Source organism: Drosophila miranda, chromosome 4 (assembly GCF_003369915.1).
Source record: "Drosophila miranda strain MSH22 chromosome 4, D.miranda_PacBio2.1, whole genome shotgun sequence".
NCBI lineage: Eukaryota > Metazoa > Arthropoda > Insecta > Diptera > Drosophilidae > Drosophila > Drosophila miranda.
The window spans coordinates 13,146,327-13,167,054 of record NC_046677.1 but is presented as its reverse complement, the minus strand read 5'-3'; the positions used below and the strand labels follow the sequence as shown (position 1 = coordinate 13,167,054).

The following is a 20,728-nucleotide window of genomic DNA, read 5'->3' as shown; positions in this document are numbered from 1 at the left end:
ACGCACGAGCAAAGCGATGAGCCTTGACATCTTTTATCTCTTAAATTTACCAGTTCTTTAATTATAAAAATAAACTGAATGGAAAGTAGGAATTGAATCAAATCAGCAATTTGAAATCTTGGCGGCTATTTTGCAGAGTATAAAATGACTTTTCATCAAGACTCGTCTACAAATCATTATTGGTTCGGCAACAATTAATTTATTGATCAACACCCAAAGAAAAGATTCTGCTGATACTGCCACATTTTAGCAGAGTTACACAGTAATTACTTAGGAAAGTACTAAGAAACCAAGAATATACATTGAATACAGTTCAGCCTCCTCTTCGCTTACAAATGCAATACCCTCTAAGAGTATACGAAAAAGAAATGGAGATGTTCGCGATGTTCTGGCGACCAGACTGTGACTGACATTATGATAACCCAGTGACAGCTATTTGCCAAATCAGACAAGAGCAGCGGGGTTGGTTGTAAGGGAGGGGCTTTGGGATGGTGTATGAAGCATTTCGTTGTGTAAATCAATTGATTGGCAATGCGTTTTGATTGCCAGCCAAAATTTGGCACAGACACGCGACGGGGCGATGGAACAATGGAGCGAGGGAGAGGTCTGAGGTTGGAGAAGATTTGTGGCCCAGGGTGGATTGATTCTGCTGCTTTGCGGAGGAGGGCGGAAATCCGAGTGGGAATGAATGCTTCCCCATTTAATATATTAATGCTCGACATGCACTCCCAATGTGCCTTATTGTCTAGAAATCAGCCAGAAAGCAGCCATCAGCCCGGGAGGGCGAAAGCAGAGCCCTGTCGACAGCCGAAGGAATCGAAATTGCAAATTAAAGCGGCTTGCGTTAATTTCCACTATACTCCACTCCACACTACTGCTGCTGCTGTTGCTGCTGCAGTTGAATGGCAGAAATAACCAATATGGCAATATCTGCTGAAATTGGGTTTGTCTGGCTTTCAGGAGGGGTTTCAGACAATTTATTGAAAGACGAACTTCTGGCTCTCAGCTGACAGGACTTAATTCGCTTTGATTTGTACCGACTGCTTAATGGCGAAACTTCAGAGGGAAAATGGGGAAATGGAAGGGAACTTTTGATACAAATCGGATGCGCCTTCAGTTGGAACTAATCATTTATCCGTTCTCAATACATGTGTAATTAATTTCATAGTATTTACATAATATATTGAGTTTATTAAATAAAACTTTCTATGATTTCATTTTTTATCGTTGCCTATTTGGCGTTTCCTTTTTGGAAAGGAAACAATTACAGCAAATACATTGGGGAATATTTATTGTTATTTTCTAGTCAAATAAATCTGGAAATTATGCCACATTATTACCCCTTCTTTTGGGAAAAATGCTTCCACTCCTAGACATTTTTTTCTGGTTCTACATCGAAAAAGTAATCTTATCAAAATCATAAAAAAGCACACAAACTGATAAGCCGCTCATATGGTTGCTTTTAGTACCCAGCACACATATAAAAGGTCCTCGTGCATGTGTGTAATATTCTTTTAGAAATATGCTTATCCCTCGAGTATTTATTTGTTTCGCTTATATTGTACGTTTTCTCTTTCCTCTTGAATTATTTTAATATTTTATTATACATCTAGTTTGATGCAAAATGCATTGGGATTCCTTTCTCCTTCTCTTTGGTTTCGCATAATCTATGATGTGTCTAACAACAAAATGTTGCCTTCAGTATGGTATGATATCCTTCTTTTTCATTTTATTGCCTCATAGATAAATATTATTTTGTTTGAAATCAGTTTTTCATGATTTTTTTTTCGGTTGAGTGTAATTATTTCCCACTTCTGCCAGTATTTTCGTAAGTGGTAGTTTTTATTGGGATTATGTGTAAACAAATAGCCATGTTTAGGGTTATTTGCATTTTGATATGGATTGTTCAATATATGCCACAAATATTCAATATTCTGTTCATCTTTTAAAAGTAATTTGTGCTCACTTCGGATTTACAGAAGAATTTATTAAAATTTAAAGCAAAGCTCTATCTCTTCTTTGCATACTTGTGTTGATGATTCGGCAATAAAAAGTTTAAAAACGGTATTAATTTAAAAAAAATAGTATTGTGCTAACCTGGGGTGCTAAAATCGCAGTGGTCCTCGGAACAACATCTAAGGCAGTCCTGTATTTTGTTATGATAATCTGTTCCACTTTTACGAAGGTAAAGTAACCTCAACGGCGTAATACTTTCATTCTCTATTTCCATGAAAAATATTGCCTAGGCTAGTTAGATAACAGTTAACTTCAGTGTGCGCCTTGACCCGGACAACTGATGTCACATGCACCTATCCCCCGCACCAAATGCAGTTGCCCCAGCATGACACCTCAAAAAGGGGTCAAAGTTGCCGACAAATTAAAGTCAAATTACCTGCAGGGAACATAAAACATATCCCTCCCCCAAGCATATATAGTACATACATATTTATATACCTATATATAGAAGACGTACACACGTGCATCAAACATCAAACAATTCGACGTGGCTCGGCCTACCGCAACAACAATAAAAGTGGGCAGCTGCCACCCTTTGGACAATCACCGTTGAGGCCATGGAAGTCGCCGCAGAACAATAGTTTCCTGTTTCCTGAGTGCTAAAGTTTTCATGTGTCTGAATGGCTGGATGGCGATGCGATGGCTGGCCAAAAGCCTTGGCACCTGGCACCCTGCCGGATCGCCTTTACCACCTGCTGATCCTACCATCCCTAACATGCATAGCTGATGCGGCAAATAGAGGCGTACACTTATTATGGACGCTCGCATGCTCAAGTTATTAGGAGAAGTTCATGGGGGACAAGCCTCGTCTTCCACTGGAGCGTTTCTAATGCAATTTTCGCCTGGCCAACGAGACCTCCTCCCCACACTCCCTGTTTCTCCCTTGACGTAATTACTAAATAGTTTCGTCGCTTACGCCATCCTGCCAACGTCCTTTTCCCCTCACTTTTTCTGTTCTCTCTTTCATTTCTATGTTACTTATACCCTTGCAGAAGGTGTCATGACCACTCGGTTGCAACGCAGAGAAGGGAATCGGAGATAGTCGCCAAAAATGTCAGCCAGCTGCATATCAGACCAATAGTTGATTTCTATTGGTAAGAGTTTATTCTGAGAGAATTTAGGTTACATTCCTAGCAAAGTGGGTACTCCGACTATTTGTAATATACAAAAATGACATCTTAAGCCGACTAACATAATCTCCCATTCGTTAAAATATATTTCTAATTTTTGTCAAATATTATACTTTTTGGAACATCAAAGATGGAAGGTGCTGTAATAAAAATCATGAATCTAAGGGTATGTCAAGCTTCGGCCACCAAGTCTTTCCCCCCTTACGATTATCCCTCTCTCTCTCACTCTCTCTCTCTTTCTTTCTGTTGTTCTATGTTACTTATTTTCTTATCGTCTCGGATTTGGCCGCAAAATGTTTCGTGAGCTTTTGTTTGGAATTTGGCTAGCATGGGTTTCTTTTTTCTCTCTCTTATTTTGTCTGGCTATGGGTCATGGGCTATTTCCTCACATCCCAATCTCTCACTGCCGCTCTCCTTCCCCGTTGTTTTTCTTCTTTTTTTTGTGTTTTTCTTCTTGCCTGCGGTCTATTTTGGTTGGCATTCCTAAAGAACAAGCGTGTGCCATGTTTATTTTTAATTAATTTTCCTTAAGCAGTCTAAGACGCTTGGGGCTATGGCATAGCCAAAAATCTGGCAGAACCAAAACAGGAAGGAAAGCTTCCTTCCTTCAGTTAGCCTTTTCCTTCTGTTAATTTTCGCAATTTTCTACTTAATTTCCTAACGGGTTTTGGTGGGTGTGTCGGCTTGTGGGAATTTTTTTTTATTGTTTGAGGTCAACCCCATAAATGTTAATGGCGGTAATTGTGAGTGGGAACAAAAGCGGAATTTTCCGGCATTGTCTATGTCTGTGGAGGTGTGGAATCAACGGCTTATCTGCTTGCACCAGATAAAGGACAGCGTCTGGAAAGTAGAGTGGGCTATATTGAAGAGGATGTTCGAGTTCTCTAATCCTTCCGATCTACATCTATCTCCAGCACTCATTTTGCACTGCTATGGATATCTGGATAGTCAGCAGTACATGATTTCAAAGGGCACACAATTAATCTATGTGTATTCAAATATAAGTTCATCTGCAGTTACATATTTAGCCAACCTTTGGCTTCCATCTGATTCCACTCTGAGGCTGTTGAATTTCGCATCCACAAAATCTTTTAGTTTCGCACAAATCACCGCCCTAAACCAATTGAAACTTATTCGATCAAAAGTAATCACTCATTCCATTGAGTCATCGAGAAAGTTTGTACCCAAGTGTCTGGCTAGGCCGACATTCTCTCAACATTCCAAAGGATTTCGATGGCTAGGACTCAACTCAACACCCAGCCCCGGCCATGGCCGATTAGACCCAGCCTCAGTCCAGGCCCCAGGCTGTTAGCCAGTCAGCGCGTTCCGCTAATCGTGCAAATTTCAAGCACAATTGAAGCCGGTTCAAATAACCCACCGGGCCTCCACCTCCAGGAACAGAAACGTACATCCATGGACTGGCCAAGCCGCAAGCACGAGCGAAAGAGAGGAGACCAGACACCGCCATGACATTCCTTCACATTTTTCACGCCCGAAAACTCGCCCTAGTATTCCAGGACGAGAGTGGACAGGAAGACAGGCAGACAGGCAGACAGATAGTCAGCGGAGCAGACGGTGACTGCGAGTCGCGTCAAATTAAGTTGAAATTAGCTACGTTTAAAGTATAATGAGCGTATAAATGATTAATTTGGTTTTTGCGAAATTGATAAAGGTAAGCTTACTGGAAATGACAATGGTGACGGCGAGAAGCTAAACCAAGCTGTCGCTTAATTAACTTCCGTTTATTGACTGGGGGAATTAAGCTAATTGGTCACTTGATGCTTGCCCCGCTGACACCTGAACGAATCCCCAAGATTATCGCATTGTTCTCATCTCTATCTCTTTGGCTTCTTGAGAGATTTCCATTGCACACAATCAATTACTGTCTGCAGACAGACTGTCCCATAGGGCAGCCGACTGTCGGCCAAGATAGACTGGAAAATTAAATAATCTTTTGTCGATTCCGATTCCCCAAAGTATCGCCGGAGCTGGAGGCTTTTCAACGATTTGTCACAATGCGATTTCTGCTTATTTTCACAACAATTCTATTTGTTCGTTTGTTAAGAAAACAAAAAAAAAAACTTTGCCATTTTCCAATTGCCCAAGTCAAAGCCCCAAGAAGGGTGCTCCAAGGACCACAAAGTTTCAATTACTTGAACTAATTTATTAATGTTGTTGAAATGTTATTTGGGGACTTGTATCTGTCTCCGTCTCCGTCTGTGCCGTGGCATACTTTGCCAGGCATTTCTCCAACGAGGGGTGAGTGGAGCTGATGAGGGTAAGGCATTTTCCATGAAATCGTTGAAATTTTCTTCCTTTTCATTATATGCAAGAAATAGCTGACATTCTTGTAAAGAAGAGTTGGGAGGGATACAAGCAAGAGGGTCTGGTCTGTGCATTATTTTAGCATTTTTAAATGTGTTTCTATATTTGAAAAGTGCTTAAAGCGAGCTTCAACTTTAACCTCATCGATGCTTTCGATCAGAGTCCACCACTTAATGTCCAATCTGACGTTTAATTGAGTCTGTCAATCTTTAAGTCCTGCTCCGCAATACCCTTCCCATTTCAGCTGCAGGAAATCAATTTAACTTAAATTAATATGCCAGCACTCGCTTCATAGCGAGGGGAGTGGAGTGAGGCGGAGCAGAGCGGAGAACGCTTGTGCGAACCAGTGCTGCATAATTTTTTGGCGTAAATTCAATTTAGACTTTTCAACAGCGAAAACGAACCGGAGGTGCGCATGTTAATTTCTACTGGCCTCTGACTGTGTTTTATCATGAAATATTTGCATGTACTCGCATGAAAAATGCAAGCGAAAAATATGTGCAACAGTCATAAAATATTGAGCAGGCAAATGAAAAACTTTTCCAACTAATAAAAAGCGAAAACGAAACCGGGAAGGGAGTGCACAACGGAAGAGAGAAAGTCAGACATCAGTGGGAAATGCGTCTTGTCAGCTCGAGGACTATTGGCAGTCGGAATCGAGGCCCCAGCCCATCCACTTCCCGACAACGACTAAGGGCATAAATAATAAATATGGCATGTAGTAAATGTAAATGCGCCGTGAAATTTCCATAAATTCAAAGGCCCAGCTGCGCTCCCCTTCATGACATTTAACACTTTGGCAAACAGCAGTCGGGCGGGTTAGGGATAGGCTAGTGCTCCAGTGAGCCAGTAAGGCTCCAAGTCTCCGAGTGTCGGCTTTCCCGCAGCCATTCAAATGCACTTGAAATTCCCGAAGCAACAGCTGCGACCTTCTAATGAGGTGGGGCGAGCGCCTAGCAGAGAGCGCTCCGCTCCTGTCAATGCCTGCTAGTGATGGGAGCGTGACGTGATGGGCATTGTCAATGTCTGGCAGTTGGTGGGAAAGTTGGAGATTGGTTGGGAACTATTTGCTCATCGAGATTAGAAAGCAGGATGATTAATGATACTGTGTATGATGAATGCTGTCGAGACATCAGACGTAGGGTAGCTATTTAAATGGCCCTTGTCTGAGAGATGGGACATGAAAAATCGATCTAGAGTAACCAGACTTGAATCGTATTCGGTTTGACCTACAGTGAAAAACACTACCGGACAATAGGCCAATCAATTTCGAAGTCGATAGTAAGACACTATTCAATCGAATGTGCTGTGCTGCTCCCAGGTTTCAATTTTCTCTCACGCTACCATCTCCAACCAATCGAATGGAACATCGCGGGCTGGTTGGTGTGAAATGCGCCAAAGCCAAATTAAATAAGATTTGTTTGGCTGACGTTCAAAGATGCCAGGCGTGGGCGTCGCTCTAGGTCGGCCTGGGGCCGGGTCGGGTCAGGTCAGGTCGGGCTACCCGCCCAGGATGTCTCTTGCGCACTTTCTGCAGACTTTCTCCTCGGTCCTTCTGGTTTTAACTTTTGTTGATGGCACCGAACCAACGCCGCGCATTTTAATGAGCCCAACAGCCGGGTTGACTGGTTTGACTGGGGGCGTTACGTCGGATTGTTTGCCAACAAACATGCGTCAAGTTCAAGTTGGCGTGTTACGAGTACGAGGAAGCCAAGAAACCAGAAGGAACAACACCCAAAAAATACCGAAAGAATTGAAGGCGAGGAAGGAAGGAACAAAAGTTTTATCATGACGTTTTGGCCTTAATTTCCAGTCTCAGTCCCAGTCCCAGTCACAGTGGAACTCTCAGTCTCCGTCTCAGTCTCTTTCTGGGTTTCTGGTGTCGGCCACATTGTGTCGCCTTATCCACGCAGCTTGGAACTGTTTGTTGCTTCCGTGCCACGTGGCAGGCATCCGACTGGATGGGGGCAAGAAAAATGTGTTTAGAATGCGGAAAAGTTGTTGAAAATTGAGTTTTGTGTGAAGTTTTATTCATTGATTTGTTGGTGTTCCTATGCTCTCACGTTTACGAGTATGTGTGTGGGTCTTTGGGCGAAGAAATATAGGGGGTCTTGGTTGTTGTGGTTGTTTCAGAGCAAAGTCAGGGGCGTGCTGTTAAACAGTTACATCAGAATGGTACGGTAGATGGCAATACATCTTCAACTATCCAAAGACTTTAAGGCTTAAGTATTTAAATTTTATTTTGATCGATTAACGTTTATCAATTATCAAAGTGGGCTTTTATAGGATATTCATTTCAATTTCGTTCTTAAATCATTGAAGGGTCACCATTTATTTTGAAATAAAAATAATTATTTTTCAGTCTGATAACACTGAAGAGTATACGAGGATCAGTTTGACTCTCAGTATCATGCAATATTTATTTAATTAATAACAATCTTTCTTCTTTAGCACATTACTTTCTCCCATTTTACACAGCCCCTGCTTTGGTCCTGCCTCCCTTCCCGACTCCCGGTGAGTGTCAATCGCAATCGACAAATGCCAAATGCCAGTTCTCGGAAAAGTTCTCCTTGCGAACCATTAGTGGCATTCGATACGTACGTGTTTATTGGCAACTTGGTTACACGTTCATTATTTGAGGTCACCATCCACGAACAGAAACCAGGACGAAATGTGCAATAATTTTTGCTGCAAACTTTTTAAGGAATGAACACCGAGAGAGCTCGACGATTCAACGATTCGACGATGGTAGCTCGCATTGAGTGCATGCAATTTTTAATCAATAGCTTTGAATGTTATTGCTGTTATTGCTGTTATTGCTGTTTCAGCCATTACCAGATGAAGGGTGTACGGTTCCGAGGCAGAGAATGAGCAAACCAGTCAAGTTTATTAATTTCCCTCTCCTGTGCAACAAAGCCCCAGCCAGCAATCTCCATTTGCTGCACCCTCTTCGTTCGCGTTGTTTTATTGTCCTTGTTGTCACGGTTCTGTTCTGCTGTTCAGCTGCTTCCTGTTGCAGTGTCTCGTAAATTCGTAACGGGAAAATATGCATGTTAAATGCTTTCATTACGTTTTTATTGCTGCGGCGAGGCGGAGGTGAAAGACGATGGGCGACAGGTGAGTCGGTCACCTTTTTTTGCCGTTTGTTGATTGGCCAGACTTGTAAATGTCAGCGATGATTCCATATGTGAGGTGGAGGTGATACTCGAACCGTACTGTTCCTTAAAATGCAAAAGTCCTGTACTGACCCTTGATTGAACTGTTGCCTCCCAAGAATTTTCTCACTCCCACCGGGGCTTTCTCCCGCGTTCTTTACTGGCTATAAATTGCAATGCATTTGGTAGTGGCAGTTAAAATGGGTAGAAGTATACAGAAAGAATTCGGTGGCACACAGAAAAAACACCACAGAGACTGTAGCGAACGGAAAATGCTGGAAAGGAGCTCCGCTGCGGTGAAAATGTTCGCTCTTTGTTATGGCAGTCATAAAGCAAAAACCAAATTGGCTGTAGAGTAATTATGTGAAATAAATAGTCGAAATAGAGCTACCAGCTCTACCTAAATATGTGCATATTTTGAGAGTTCTCCTGAGAATTCTTTCTATTTCAAATACCACGAAACAGCTCTACTATTGTTTAATGCGACCACTTCAGCTCCTCCCTCGCACAAAAGTGTTAATTAATTCCGGCGAGCCGGAGCGCATTTATTATTTAATATCCAAAGTATGAACAATGAGCAAACGATTTAAACTTCGACACTTCATTTGAGCTACCGAAAGCAATGAATTTTAAATTTTTTTTATTCTCTACCAAAAAATACATGCAATATGTTCGTAGTGGTGCGTCTAAATTCTCGAATATTCTGAATATTTTAACGGCTAAAAACAAATCACAATTAAATTTCACTCGGGACAATAATTTTTAGCTACAATTTTTAAGTGCTTTTAATAATTGCAATTATCAATTTTAAATATGGTATATAAAAATAGTGCAATAGATAAATTTCCATAAATCGACTGATGGCACACATTGAACAGTGTGTATCCGACTTAGAGAAATCGTATGTATTCACGGGGATATTTATAGGGGATTCGATAAGCATAACGAGGATATCTACATAAAATACATTTTTATAACATATTTTATCTTAGGTTTTAATTTATTTCATAATGTTTTTACAATTCAATGCGTTGGCATCGCCTCGATAGAAATATTCCGCTATTAATTTAAAAATGGAATACTCACATTGGCCACGGATTGACCGGAAAACTATAGGTAGTGAAAACCAGGAAAGGTAAAGCCACCATATAATGCTCTTTTTGCGGGTGGTGGAGAATGGCAGCGGGGGTCACGGGATGTTTCGTTTGCTGCGCCTCAGTGGGTGGCTATGGCTGCTGAATGTCGAAGTTGAAAATGGTCGGGTCGGTGTCTCGGGTGGCGTGTGTGCAACGTTTTGCCATTATACGCCTGACATTCACCCGCGTAAATATTAATAATCATTATTAACTATTTGCCAGCGCGGCAAACGAGCAGCGCCGAGGAACAACAATAGATAATGGCATAGGAGCTTATACCATACACATACATATACAAAATATGTACACATGTGTACGTATGTATGAGAGAGAGTGGGAAATGTAAGTCTGTCTTGCCCCTGAGAGCGGCGAGATAATTGTGTGTTTTTAAAACAATAACGCGCCGAGGGGGCTATCAAATGTTATAAATTATAAAGTTCTCTTTTGCACTTCCGTATGATAAAGCAATGTGGGGAAAGCGAGATTTATATCCATCACTTTTCCTATTCTTTTCAATAATTTAAATGGGACTAATATTTTAGGTTTATATCATGAATAACTAGGGGTTAAGTTTGATATCATTGCATCCATATCCTTTGTCAAGCTTCTCAAAGTGGATTTGATCAAACGACGCCTGAGTACTGACTGTATTTGAACTTTTGATTCGAAAGCAAACTATAAGAATGTAATATACATGTATCTAGGAATTTTATCTGAAGATATTTCGTATTGCCTTCCCCCTTCCGTAATTTGTGCTCATGATGCATTTTATCGAGCTAACACATCATTTTCCGGTGCATACTACGAGCGAGCCACAGCAATAGCTGTAGCTATAGCTATGGCCATTGCCAGATGGGACCCAATATGGTCGCATCGGGCACGCACACAACGAAATTGTTTCCTGTTATTATGTAAATTCCTTGATGGCTGCTACCCGCACTTTCCGGCTGGGAGCATGGCATGAAAATAGTTTTCCTTTTGGAGGGCTTCGTATCCCCGAATTGACCTTACCAGAGCAATTAAGCCGCTTAACCCAGGGCTTGACCCTCTCCTCGCTCGAGCCATATTTTCGGTGCCCTGCTCTGCTCCTCTGGGGTGCATCCCCATAAAAATTGTTAAGCTTCATCCCATCCGCTTGACAACGAAAACGAAGCGAAAATGAAAAATAAAATGGCCAAAAACTTTGGGCCGTTACAGCTGCAGTTTGTCAGTCGTGGCTAAAGCTTCAATTTGTTTCCCTTTCCTTTTTTCCCCATTTCTCTTTCCTGTTTTTTTTTTTTTTTGCTTTTAGCTGAATCGAGATTTTCATGCATTTTATGTAACGATCCCCCTGTCCCATGTCCCCCCTCCCACACAGGTCCCTGCATCCATAATAGTTGTGTTCGGGGGTACCCATCGGTTCGATTTGGTTTGGTCTGCGTTTGGTGTTTGGCGTTTGCGTTTGGTTATGATTTTTAGTAAACGAGGAAACGAGTCGAATTCCTGATCCCCAACACTCGCGAGAGCTCTTTTTTATTCATATTTCTCCAGCCCGAGTCCCTGGCCCGAGTTCCCCATTGATTTGCCTGTTAGTTTTAAGTACGCCAAGCGAAAGGCGAAGTCAAGTCAAGCATCGTTGAAAGGGGACTGCGCCCTGGCTTGGCGTGGCGTGTCGTGTCTCGAGTGCCAGAGTGGTTTCGTGAGATCAAAAATTCTATGCTGCTGGATGCACTGTAATTGGTTCGATAATATATACAGCGATTGATTTTTACCCAGCACTTCTGCTCCAGAGGATTTAATTAAAGGCGGGGGCGGAGGAGAAGAGCAGCAGCCGGCAAAGGTAAACGTCACTTCAGGTGACAATTTGTGACCTGGTTGTGGTGGCTTTCGTTTATGCTAGGGGTTCGTTGTCTTTTGGGCTTTGAGCAAGAAGAAATCGTTGAGGGCAGATGGTGACGGGCTCGCTGTGAAGACAGTTTAAAGTGATGGATGATTATTTTTCGTTAGAGAGACACTTGGACGCATTGAATCCTTTGCCAGGTTATACACAAAGATAGGGATACCATCTAGGTACCGAAGTCGTATTCCTGTATTGTCATGTCAATTAGTCCGAACACTCCGCCTGTAATTGATCATTGAAATGAAGTGCAAGAAATCAATACATTTCCCTTGACCTGACCTGGCTGCCCATTCAATTTAATTCACATTTACGACTCACACAAATTATAGCCTATTTATTATACATGATAGCCACTAATTTCCCCCGACAAACCTCAAGGCTCAACCAAAGCCGAAATAAATGTCCATTTCCCCAAACAATTCGAGCAATACAATCCGGGCATTAAGACATTAACAAAAGTTTCAAACAAAATGAAATGGAAATAATATTGTTACAAATTTGCAAGCACATCAGGGCTGCCACGACTCTACCATGTGGTTATTAAAAGTAAATCAAGTGCACGACCGATTTACGAAGTCCAGACCTAGGACCCCAGACTAATTAGGCACTTGTGTGTGTGGGATTTGTCGCATTGTTCGACAGACCCAACCCTAACCCCAACCCCAACCCCAACCCGACCAGACCCTTCGAGTGAAAACGTTTTGCTGTTGTGTGATTGTTGTGCGTGTTGGAGATTTGTATCGGTCCCCGTTGCCCGGACCTGGGTGCGAGTGGGAGGTTGAAGGTCCCCGGATCCTCGCACTCATAGCACTCGTACAATGTCGTCTACGCTGAGTGCACTGGGGTTCGCCTCAATAATGGCAGGTTAATAAACGTTTTTGTGCGACATTGAACGCATGGCGAGACATACGAGTGGCAGACGGAATGGTATGGGCAGTATTTTTTGCATGGCTAATGCTCCTCCTCCTCCTCCTCCTCTTTCTCATGTGGGAGCTGACCCAAGACTCATGGAAGTGGGATGACTGAACTTCGCAATGCATAGGGTTCAGGTATATCAGAGCGTATCGCGGTTCAATCGATATTTGAGAAGCTTTTTTCATAGAATTAAAATAACGCAAATAATGATTTCTTAGGTAAAGAAAATATGTTTGTAAAGCGTTTGCCTTCCATTGGCCTGGAATATTTTGAAATATATTGTCTACAGTTTCTATTCCCTTCGGCAATCCATTTCTCTTTCATTTTATTTACCCTTGCTCCCTATTTAGCTACGAGTGTAACAAATATTCTCGGTATTCCAAGTAAAGTCTATTGTAATCCATTCGTTAAACCAACTTAAAGCAGTTTTTATTTTGCCTTCAGCCTGCGTGGAATATAATAAAAACTAAGCCCGGCAGTCACTTGTCACAGCATTCGGGGATAGCCTGGGCCCCCCACAAATAGATGTGTGTGCTCCTAGTGGAGAATATAAATAAAGCCCAAAAAGGTAGGCAGCACAAAACAAATGCCAGGCACGTTAGCAACATTTATCAAGCGAACACACGCCCACACCAATACACAGACACACAGATGCCGTGTTGCTAACAAGGAGGAGACGAGAGACTCTGCGAAGAAGGACAGAAGGAGGGCCCGTGAGACACGGCTGGGCTGGGGATGGTTTTTTCGGAGTGACAAAGAGTCGAAAACTTTAGTCACGCGAAAGGATTGAATGTCGTTTGATGTATTCTCTGTCATTTAAGTTTCAGTTGATAGAGTGAGCGATAGATGGAAGAAAAATCAACTTTCTATCCCCCACTTTCCCATTTCAAACCCTTCCATCTGTTCGCACTACCCCAATCCCAATACCTCGGATAGAGGTACAGTCAACGCCTACGTCTGTAGGGTAAATGCATTAAGTGACATATTTCCGCCTTTTATTGACATGTGTCCTGCTCTGCCCATCTGGTCTCGCAGGCCCGGGACTCATTCAACGGTCGGGAGATGCAGATCAAATTTAAATCTACGCCACACGCTCCCGGGTTAAAGGCAGGTGAGGCTGAAGGCAGGAATAGGTAGAGGAAGCCGCAGCAACTTGTGTGATTTATTGAATAAATCAGTTTGGGAGCGAGTCTCCCCTACAACTCCCCTTTCCGACTTCCACCCAACTAACAGATGCTCAAATATTTATATCTACATGTGCGAGAGCGAGTGAGAGTGCGAGTGCGAGTACGAGTGTGTATGTAGCTATGTATGTGTGCGTGCGGTTTTTAAATTTATGTTCTCGGTAAATATACTGAGACCTCCAATGGCGGCGAAAGCCGCAAAGACGAGGCAATAAAAATCTGAAGAGTGTGTAAAGCATGGCCAGACCTACATACATATTCGTATATACGACCCGTAGTACGAGAATATAAACGCAGTAGAAGACGCTGACAGAATGAGTTGTTGGCTCGAAGTTGTATGATTTGAATGTGGTGGTCACACTCCAAATGAGATTAGAGAATTATGATGTGGCAACACCCATGAAGGACTAAGAATGAAGACTCACTTCTCGTAAGACTTGTTTAGTTTTCTTTTTAATGTATTTTAAATAAAAATTTTGAATGTCAACCTGGTATGGTAGGACTTATTTATAGATAATAAAAGATACGCCTCAAACTGTTCTCTTCCACCTGCCTTTCACTGCAAATGTTGCAACAAGATAAACGTTCCATAAAATAATACAGTTTCATTCCTTTATTAATAAATATATTCCTATTCGTAATTAATTACTGGAAAATATCTGGATATATTGTAAAAATAAACAAATATTTAAATTGATTTTTTGATCTGCATTGACGCATGGACCAAATCACATAAATTTTAATCGCGCCGCATTTCTATGACATCGGATTTAATTGCCGCTAATTAGTGTTCGGCGAGTGAGCAATTTTTCACTATCTTCCGTAAAGGAAATACAATTATCATTAAACACACATAAATATGGTTTTTAATGCACTCTCAATCATAATGGCATTTTAATGTTTTCCCACAAATTTCATTTAATATTTTCCAGTGTTTGCTTATGTTAAGAATTAATGGAGTGCATTGATTTTTTATCATTTTATTTGACCTTTCTTTGAACTTGTTAATTTGACCAGAGGTGAGACCTTCATTGATTTATTTTGTGACCATTCTTTAGTCGGTCTGTTCTTCTGTCACATCTACAATTTGTTCAGCGGATACCTTTTTGCCTTCTAGCCGTAATTGACCGGTAACTTATGTGCTCCAAAAATACTTATTCACTTCGTCAACATCTCTTTTGATGCTGCGAGAAATTCTACACACGTCGAGAGAGCAAATGTTTTCCTGGAAAATGTACATTTAACTTACCTATCGTGATTGTTAGAAGGATTGTGGTCAAGGCCATTTGATAGACAACTTGGGGAAACCGCATGGTGAAAAATTCACTTTTATTTTCTGCAAAAAAGAGGAAATATATATTCAATTACTGAATAGATTGGAAAGAGGTTTGGAAAACCAGTCGCCAAGAATTTTCAAGAAGGTCACATAATATTCAACCTTCTTCTGGGTAGTTTCACGGATAATATACATACTATAAAGAACCAAGGCTTTTAACACTTTCTAATAAATACTTTTAACACAAATCCATGGTTGACTGCTGTGAGTGAAACAAGATATATATTTGGTTTATTGAAAAACTACTTAACTAATTGAAGATCTAAAATTTAACGCGGATCGGAATATCCCAGGTTAGAGAACAACGCATTGAACTAAAAAATATTGTTTTGATTGTTTGATTTGGAGAGACTTTCAATAAGAGAGATAATTAGTTTTAATCATTACAAGAAAGTGTTTCAAAAGAGAAATAAAGGTATCAAAAGGATCTGCTCTGTTAATTTTAAAATTTTTAATAAAATGAAAGCATGGTGTCTCAAATCAAACTTATTTCCAGCGTGATCAGACTTGAATTTTTATCTGGTCTTCAGAAACATACTTTTCCGACTAGCAATAAAACCAGGAGCAGCAACAATAACCCCATCCTTTAACCGGGCAGGGCAGACACAACATTGGTTCTTAATGCGTCAAACTTTTGCTGCAACACGTACCTCAAGTTGTACGGGGCCAGGCCCACTGCATTTAACGGGGCAACGTTTCCAGGTTTCCGGGCAGGTGCTTGAAAGTGGGTTTGTAACCTCCACCAGGGCAAACGCCCTCCTACTCGCACACTCACTGGCTGCCAGCTTTTGGGCAAAATATTGAAAGCAATTTTGTGATCAGAAAGAAAAGAACAAGGAAAAACTCTATAAAGTAATAACTATAAAGAAAACTGCAGCGATTTTTCTCGTCCCCTCGCACACACACCAACACTTTGAGTGAAAAGTTTTCCATTAGCAGGGAAGCAGGGAAGGAGCGAGAGGAAGCAGACGGGAGAGGATGGGGCTGGCAAACACATTGTTGCCAAACTGCACATCAAATGTTCGGTTGCTCCTCGAGCATGAGTATAACATTTTTCCATAAATTCTTCTCCCTTTTTTGGTGCACATTTAAAGTTGAAAATCGGATTATAATAATCCCCTGGTCAGCCATAACGGTCAGCAGGATATGGGAGAAAGTATCGGGCTGCGGGGGGCTTTCAGAAGCAGCGATGAAGAACTTTAACAAGTTGTAATCTTTTATGGCAGCAAATTGTATTTCTGCATCAAGGCGAAAGCCAAGACCAAAACGAGGACAAGGATCAGGACCATCTCCGAAGCGGAATCCCATTGTGGTTCCTCACATGGAGGCCGAATGGTTATTTGGTGTATACTCCATTAACTTTGCAGAACCTTGGCTTACCTGCTTGGGCTTCATTAAGGTCAGAACAAAACTAACCGAAAACAGGAAAAACCAAAAGGGAGAATTGGGTAAAAACTTTTAACTTTTTAATTTATGCATTGACAAACTTAAGCGACCAAATGGGACTTGGTCTGGGCCGAGCTAGTACCGGGGCCAGGCAGAAGGATAGCAGGACATCAGGACAGAAGGACAAGCAAAGGAGCCAAGTCTGTTCCCAATGCGATAAGCCGCAAAAACTGCACTCTCAGACACTCCTGCGGCAGCAGAGAAAGTTCAGTGGGGCAGACACTATCGCCCCTATAGAGAGGGTAACCGTAACCGGAAAAAAAACAAACAAAATAGAAAACGTCGACTCGCCATCCCCAGTACTCTTTTTTAATTGCATCTTCAGCAAGCTACTGAGAGAAAGGAACTGATTCGTAAATCGTTCCTTTGACCCGACTTGACCGCCACAAAAAGGGGGTCTGCAGAAAGCTTCATCTGGTTCAGAGCTCGGTTCGGGAGGAGCTTAAGGATTGGACTGACTTGTAAACAGGCTTATGCGTCCTTTGAGCAAAGCAAGGCTGTGAAAATGATGGTCTTGACTTAAGTATTATTAAGTATTAAATATACTCGTAAGTATTATATCTTAAATTGCTGCTATGTAGAGACTTATTTATAGTTTGGGCAGCGAATTGTGTAAAATGTGGAAATATATTTGTTTAAGACTTAAGCATTTCAAAAAAAGAAATTCATAAATTACTCAATATATAGCTTAATCGCATTTAATTGTATGCTAATCTTGATGCTTAAATTATAAAAAGGGGCATATAAATGGAACTTATTTTGAACACTAAAGACTGTCAAACTTCATAGAACAAAGTGGAAACATCTATTAAAAAGTCTCCGATAAATCATAAATCCATCAACCATCTTCCAATCAAATTAGTCGGTCTCCCATCGACGAAGACGATTAGCAGACATTCCGTTCCAATAAATATGTCCAATCATTTGGTTGGACTGGCTTGACATCTGCTGCTGTGCTGTTGATGTTCCGGCATTTCACAGATTGTTCAATTACAAAATAGCTACAAATCCACCGATAGAACAAAGGGATGCCCAAATTGCCTACCAAGATAGATTGCTCGGCTTTGAGAGCTAAATCAAAATAGGGTTTCCAGGAGGAGGAGGATGAGGAGGAGGAGAAGGAGACCTATTAAACCGCTTTTAGCACTGAGAGCAAACAACGTGAATCCTCATACACAGACACAAACAGGGAGGGGAAATAGGAGGCAGGGTTGAGCCAAACTTGTGAAAATTGGTAAACAATTTATGTGGTCAAATAAAATAGCACTGAAGTGGAGCTGGCTAAAAGCGAAGGCTAACGCAGGAGCAGCAGCAGCAGCCGAAGAGCCAGACGCTACAGCAGGAACGGAAACAAATTTATGGCTGCTCAAACCAATACCAGAATACTGGCAAAAACTTCAGCCAGCAGAAAATATAAAAATAAAAGATATATGCAATCCGAGCAGCGTCGTAGTCAGAGGGGGGAGTCCACAGTGAAATATTCGTAACAAAAGTATACCAAAAACATCCGATTACCGAAACTGAGGCAGGAATATTTGTTGTTTAATTGGGGAATGTAGGAAAGCCCAAAACATAATCGTTAGCTGAACAAAACCAACGAAACGAAATGTATTTTTGCACTAGGAATTAGAGCTACAGATTTTGGCAGATCGTTCTGACTTTCATGTAAGGCAATGGCATGAAAAATATATAACGAGGATTAAAAAATATCATTTGAAAAGTCAGGTACTCGTATGAGATTCACTTGACTATTTTTCGTGTCAGTGGTCCCCTCGATAATCGTAATGCCTACGCCCTTTGCCACATACAATAACTGCATAGATGCAGATACCACACCCTCAGGAGGAGAAGGATATAAATTACATGCTTAGCTACTCATAGTTCTCAGCCCCCTTTCGCCTCTACTCGAATTCACAAAGTTTTCGCCTTTTTTCCGTTGCATGGGATTGTTGTTGTAGAGATTATGAAATAAATTTCCACATGCCACAAAATTTCTGCATCCACAGACAGAGCAACAAATATTCTAGGTACACATACTCATACTCGTACAGAGACCGACCCCAACATACATATAGAGACTTTTTCGAAAGCACTTTTCGCTGAATGTTGCACTTGAGATGTGCCCCGGCGACTGAAAGTAGGCAACGGAACCAAAAATTACACACATACTCCTTGCAGAATACCCACATATCCATGGGAGAGAGCCGATGGCCATTCCAGTAACAACAACAAAAGATTTTCATACGAAAATATTTTTCAATCGCCCCACAGGTTTTTCCTGCGCATGTGGTTATGTGTATTTGTTGAGGCGAAGTTTCCCTCGATATGAGTTTTTTTTTTGCCAGCACAAGCAGCGCTGGAAAGGAGAAAAGTTGTACTTCCAGACAGGAGAAAATTTGTAAAGTTTCTTCCGTTTTCAATACATATATTATTGGAGATATGGATTCGGGCTCTAAGTGAAGTGTTCGCTGTGGATGTGAAAACAGGATGTCTTTCTTGGATCGATTTTTTTTTCTGATATGACACATTGCTGAGAAAAGTGATGAAAAATAATAAAGTCTAAACAAAACCTGGAACTGCATCAGCGAATATTTTTGTTGATATTGAGATTTTCAGCCAAGGGAATGTGAAACGACACGTTGTATTATGATTCAGATTTCGAGCCAAAATAAAACTTCGAATTAATGGTAATAATCTTTGAAAAAAAAAAACCAACTGCAATCAAATTTGCAAATGAATTTACAAAATTTGATGATTCACCAAAATATAAGATCAAATCCTGAATCTCAGCTTATTTATAAATTAATCAATTAATGCCTAAATGAACATTGTCGGACTAAGGATAAATGTTAAATTAATACCTGAAACTAACCCCTAATCGTGGGTATGCATGTTTAATTAATTATTAGCTCTTCCAACTAACTGTCTGTAAGTCAAAAGCCACTTAGTAGTAAACTTATCTCAGGCCGCTTAGTAATCATTTATGAATTATCATCGAATACCAACCATATACCAAATGAGCTCAAAGTAATTGACCTGCGAACTCCATTGGAATAATTTGTAGATAAGTCGCCGCATCATTTATTCAATAAGCTTGAATCATGAAATAAGTACTTAAAAATAAATGTCTATTTGTCATTTTATTTATACAATTTCTCCCATTAAATAATGCTTCAAATTGAAATCCAATCCCATTTTAATATATATTCTTGAAAATGATAACCAAAATATGGTTTTGCCATAATTAAGTTAATAAATGGTAATGTAGTCAGATTCAATAAAGAGCATCTTGAACTTGATCAAAAATAAGAATGAATTAAATTCTTCCCACACAGGATGTGTGGCCTGCTAAACACATTCCCATTCTCTTTGAAATAAGTCCCCTTTGAACTGAACTCAAATTAATTATGAACCAAATGGTTCAAGATACCCCAAAAAGAGTTTGGCATAAATTCCAAAAAATATGTATATTCCCACAACGACGCGACGAAAACTAATTAACGCCCAGCCCACTCCAAAGCACCTGGCTCAGCTTCTTGTTAGCATTTTCACAGGAATTTCCTTAAATCCTATACACAAAAAAGAAAATCACTCTTTTTCATAAACCACAGCCGACCTAACCCGAAAAAAAAGAAGGGAAATAAAAGACCAGGAGCTACAAGAGAAATGCCTTGCCGTGAGAAGAATGCGACGCCGTTGCAGGTGGCAGTAAAAAATTGTTGAAATTTCCTCAGGTCTTTCGGTCTTTGGGTGAAGAGCGGGATGGGATGACTCTGGCTGTTTCAGGCCCTCGTTCTGGTGCAGGGGCCGCGGGTCATCCGCAGCCCAGATCGGGGCACAGCTCATTAAACGCTGTCACAGGCTACGGCTACCTTACCTCCTTTCGCTTCTGTTTTTAAGCCCGTTGCCGTTGTTGTTGCTGTTGTTATTGTTTCAAGGATAATCCGCAAACGCTGCCGACGACTTAATGCGCCCCTTGGCTGTGCTAAATAGCTTTCATTATTTTACTTTATTCTCACATAAAGCGCACGAAGAACTTTTTTCGGAGCCATTTTTACGGCTCCCAGAAAGTGCAACTGAACTGAAACTGAAAGAGAAACAGAGGAACACAGGAACCAACAGAAGAACAGAAGCATGAGGAGATAGAGAAAGAGAGAAATAAATGTTCCTTCTCCACGGGTTAAGAAATTCCTTTTTCTTTTGGTT

At 41.0% G+C, this 20,728-nt stretch overlaps 1 protein-coding gene across 2 annotated transcripts in view; it reads right to left on the bottom strand.

Annotated features, from left to right (window-relative positions):
- LOC108163893 overlaps positions 1 to 20,728 on the bottom strand; it is a 57,798-nt gene that overhangs the window by 35,273 nt on the left and 1,797 nt on the right. For both annotated transcript variants that reach the window (XM_017299412.2, XM_017299413.2), the window contains exon 2: positions 14,990 to 15,076. In XM_017299412.2, coding sequence (XP_017154901.1) covers positions 14,990 to 15,053 — 64 coding nt within the window. In that variant the 5' untranslated portion in view covers positions 15,054 to 15,076. The remainder of the gene's footprint in view (positions 1 to 14,989; positions 15,077 to 20,728) is intronic.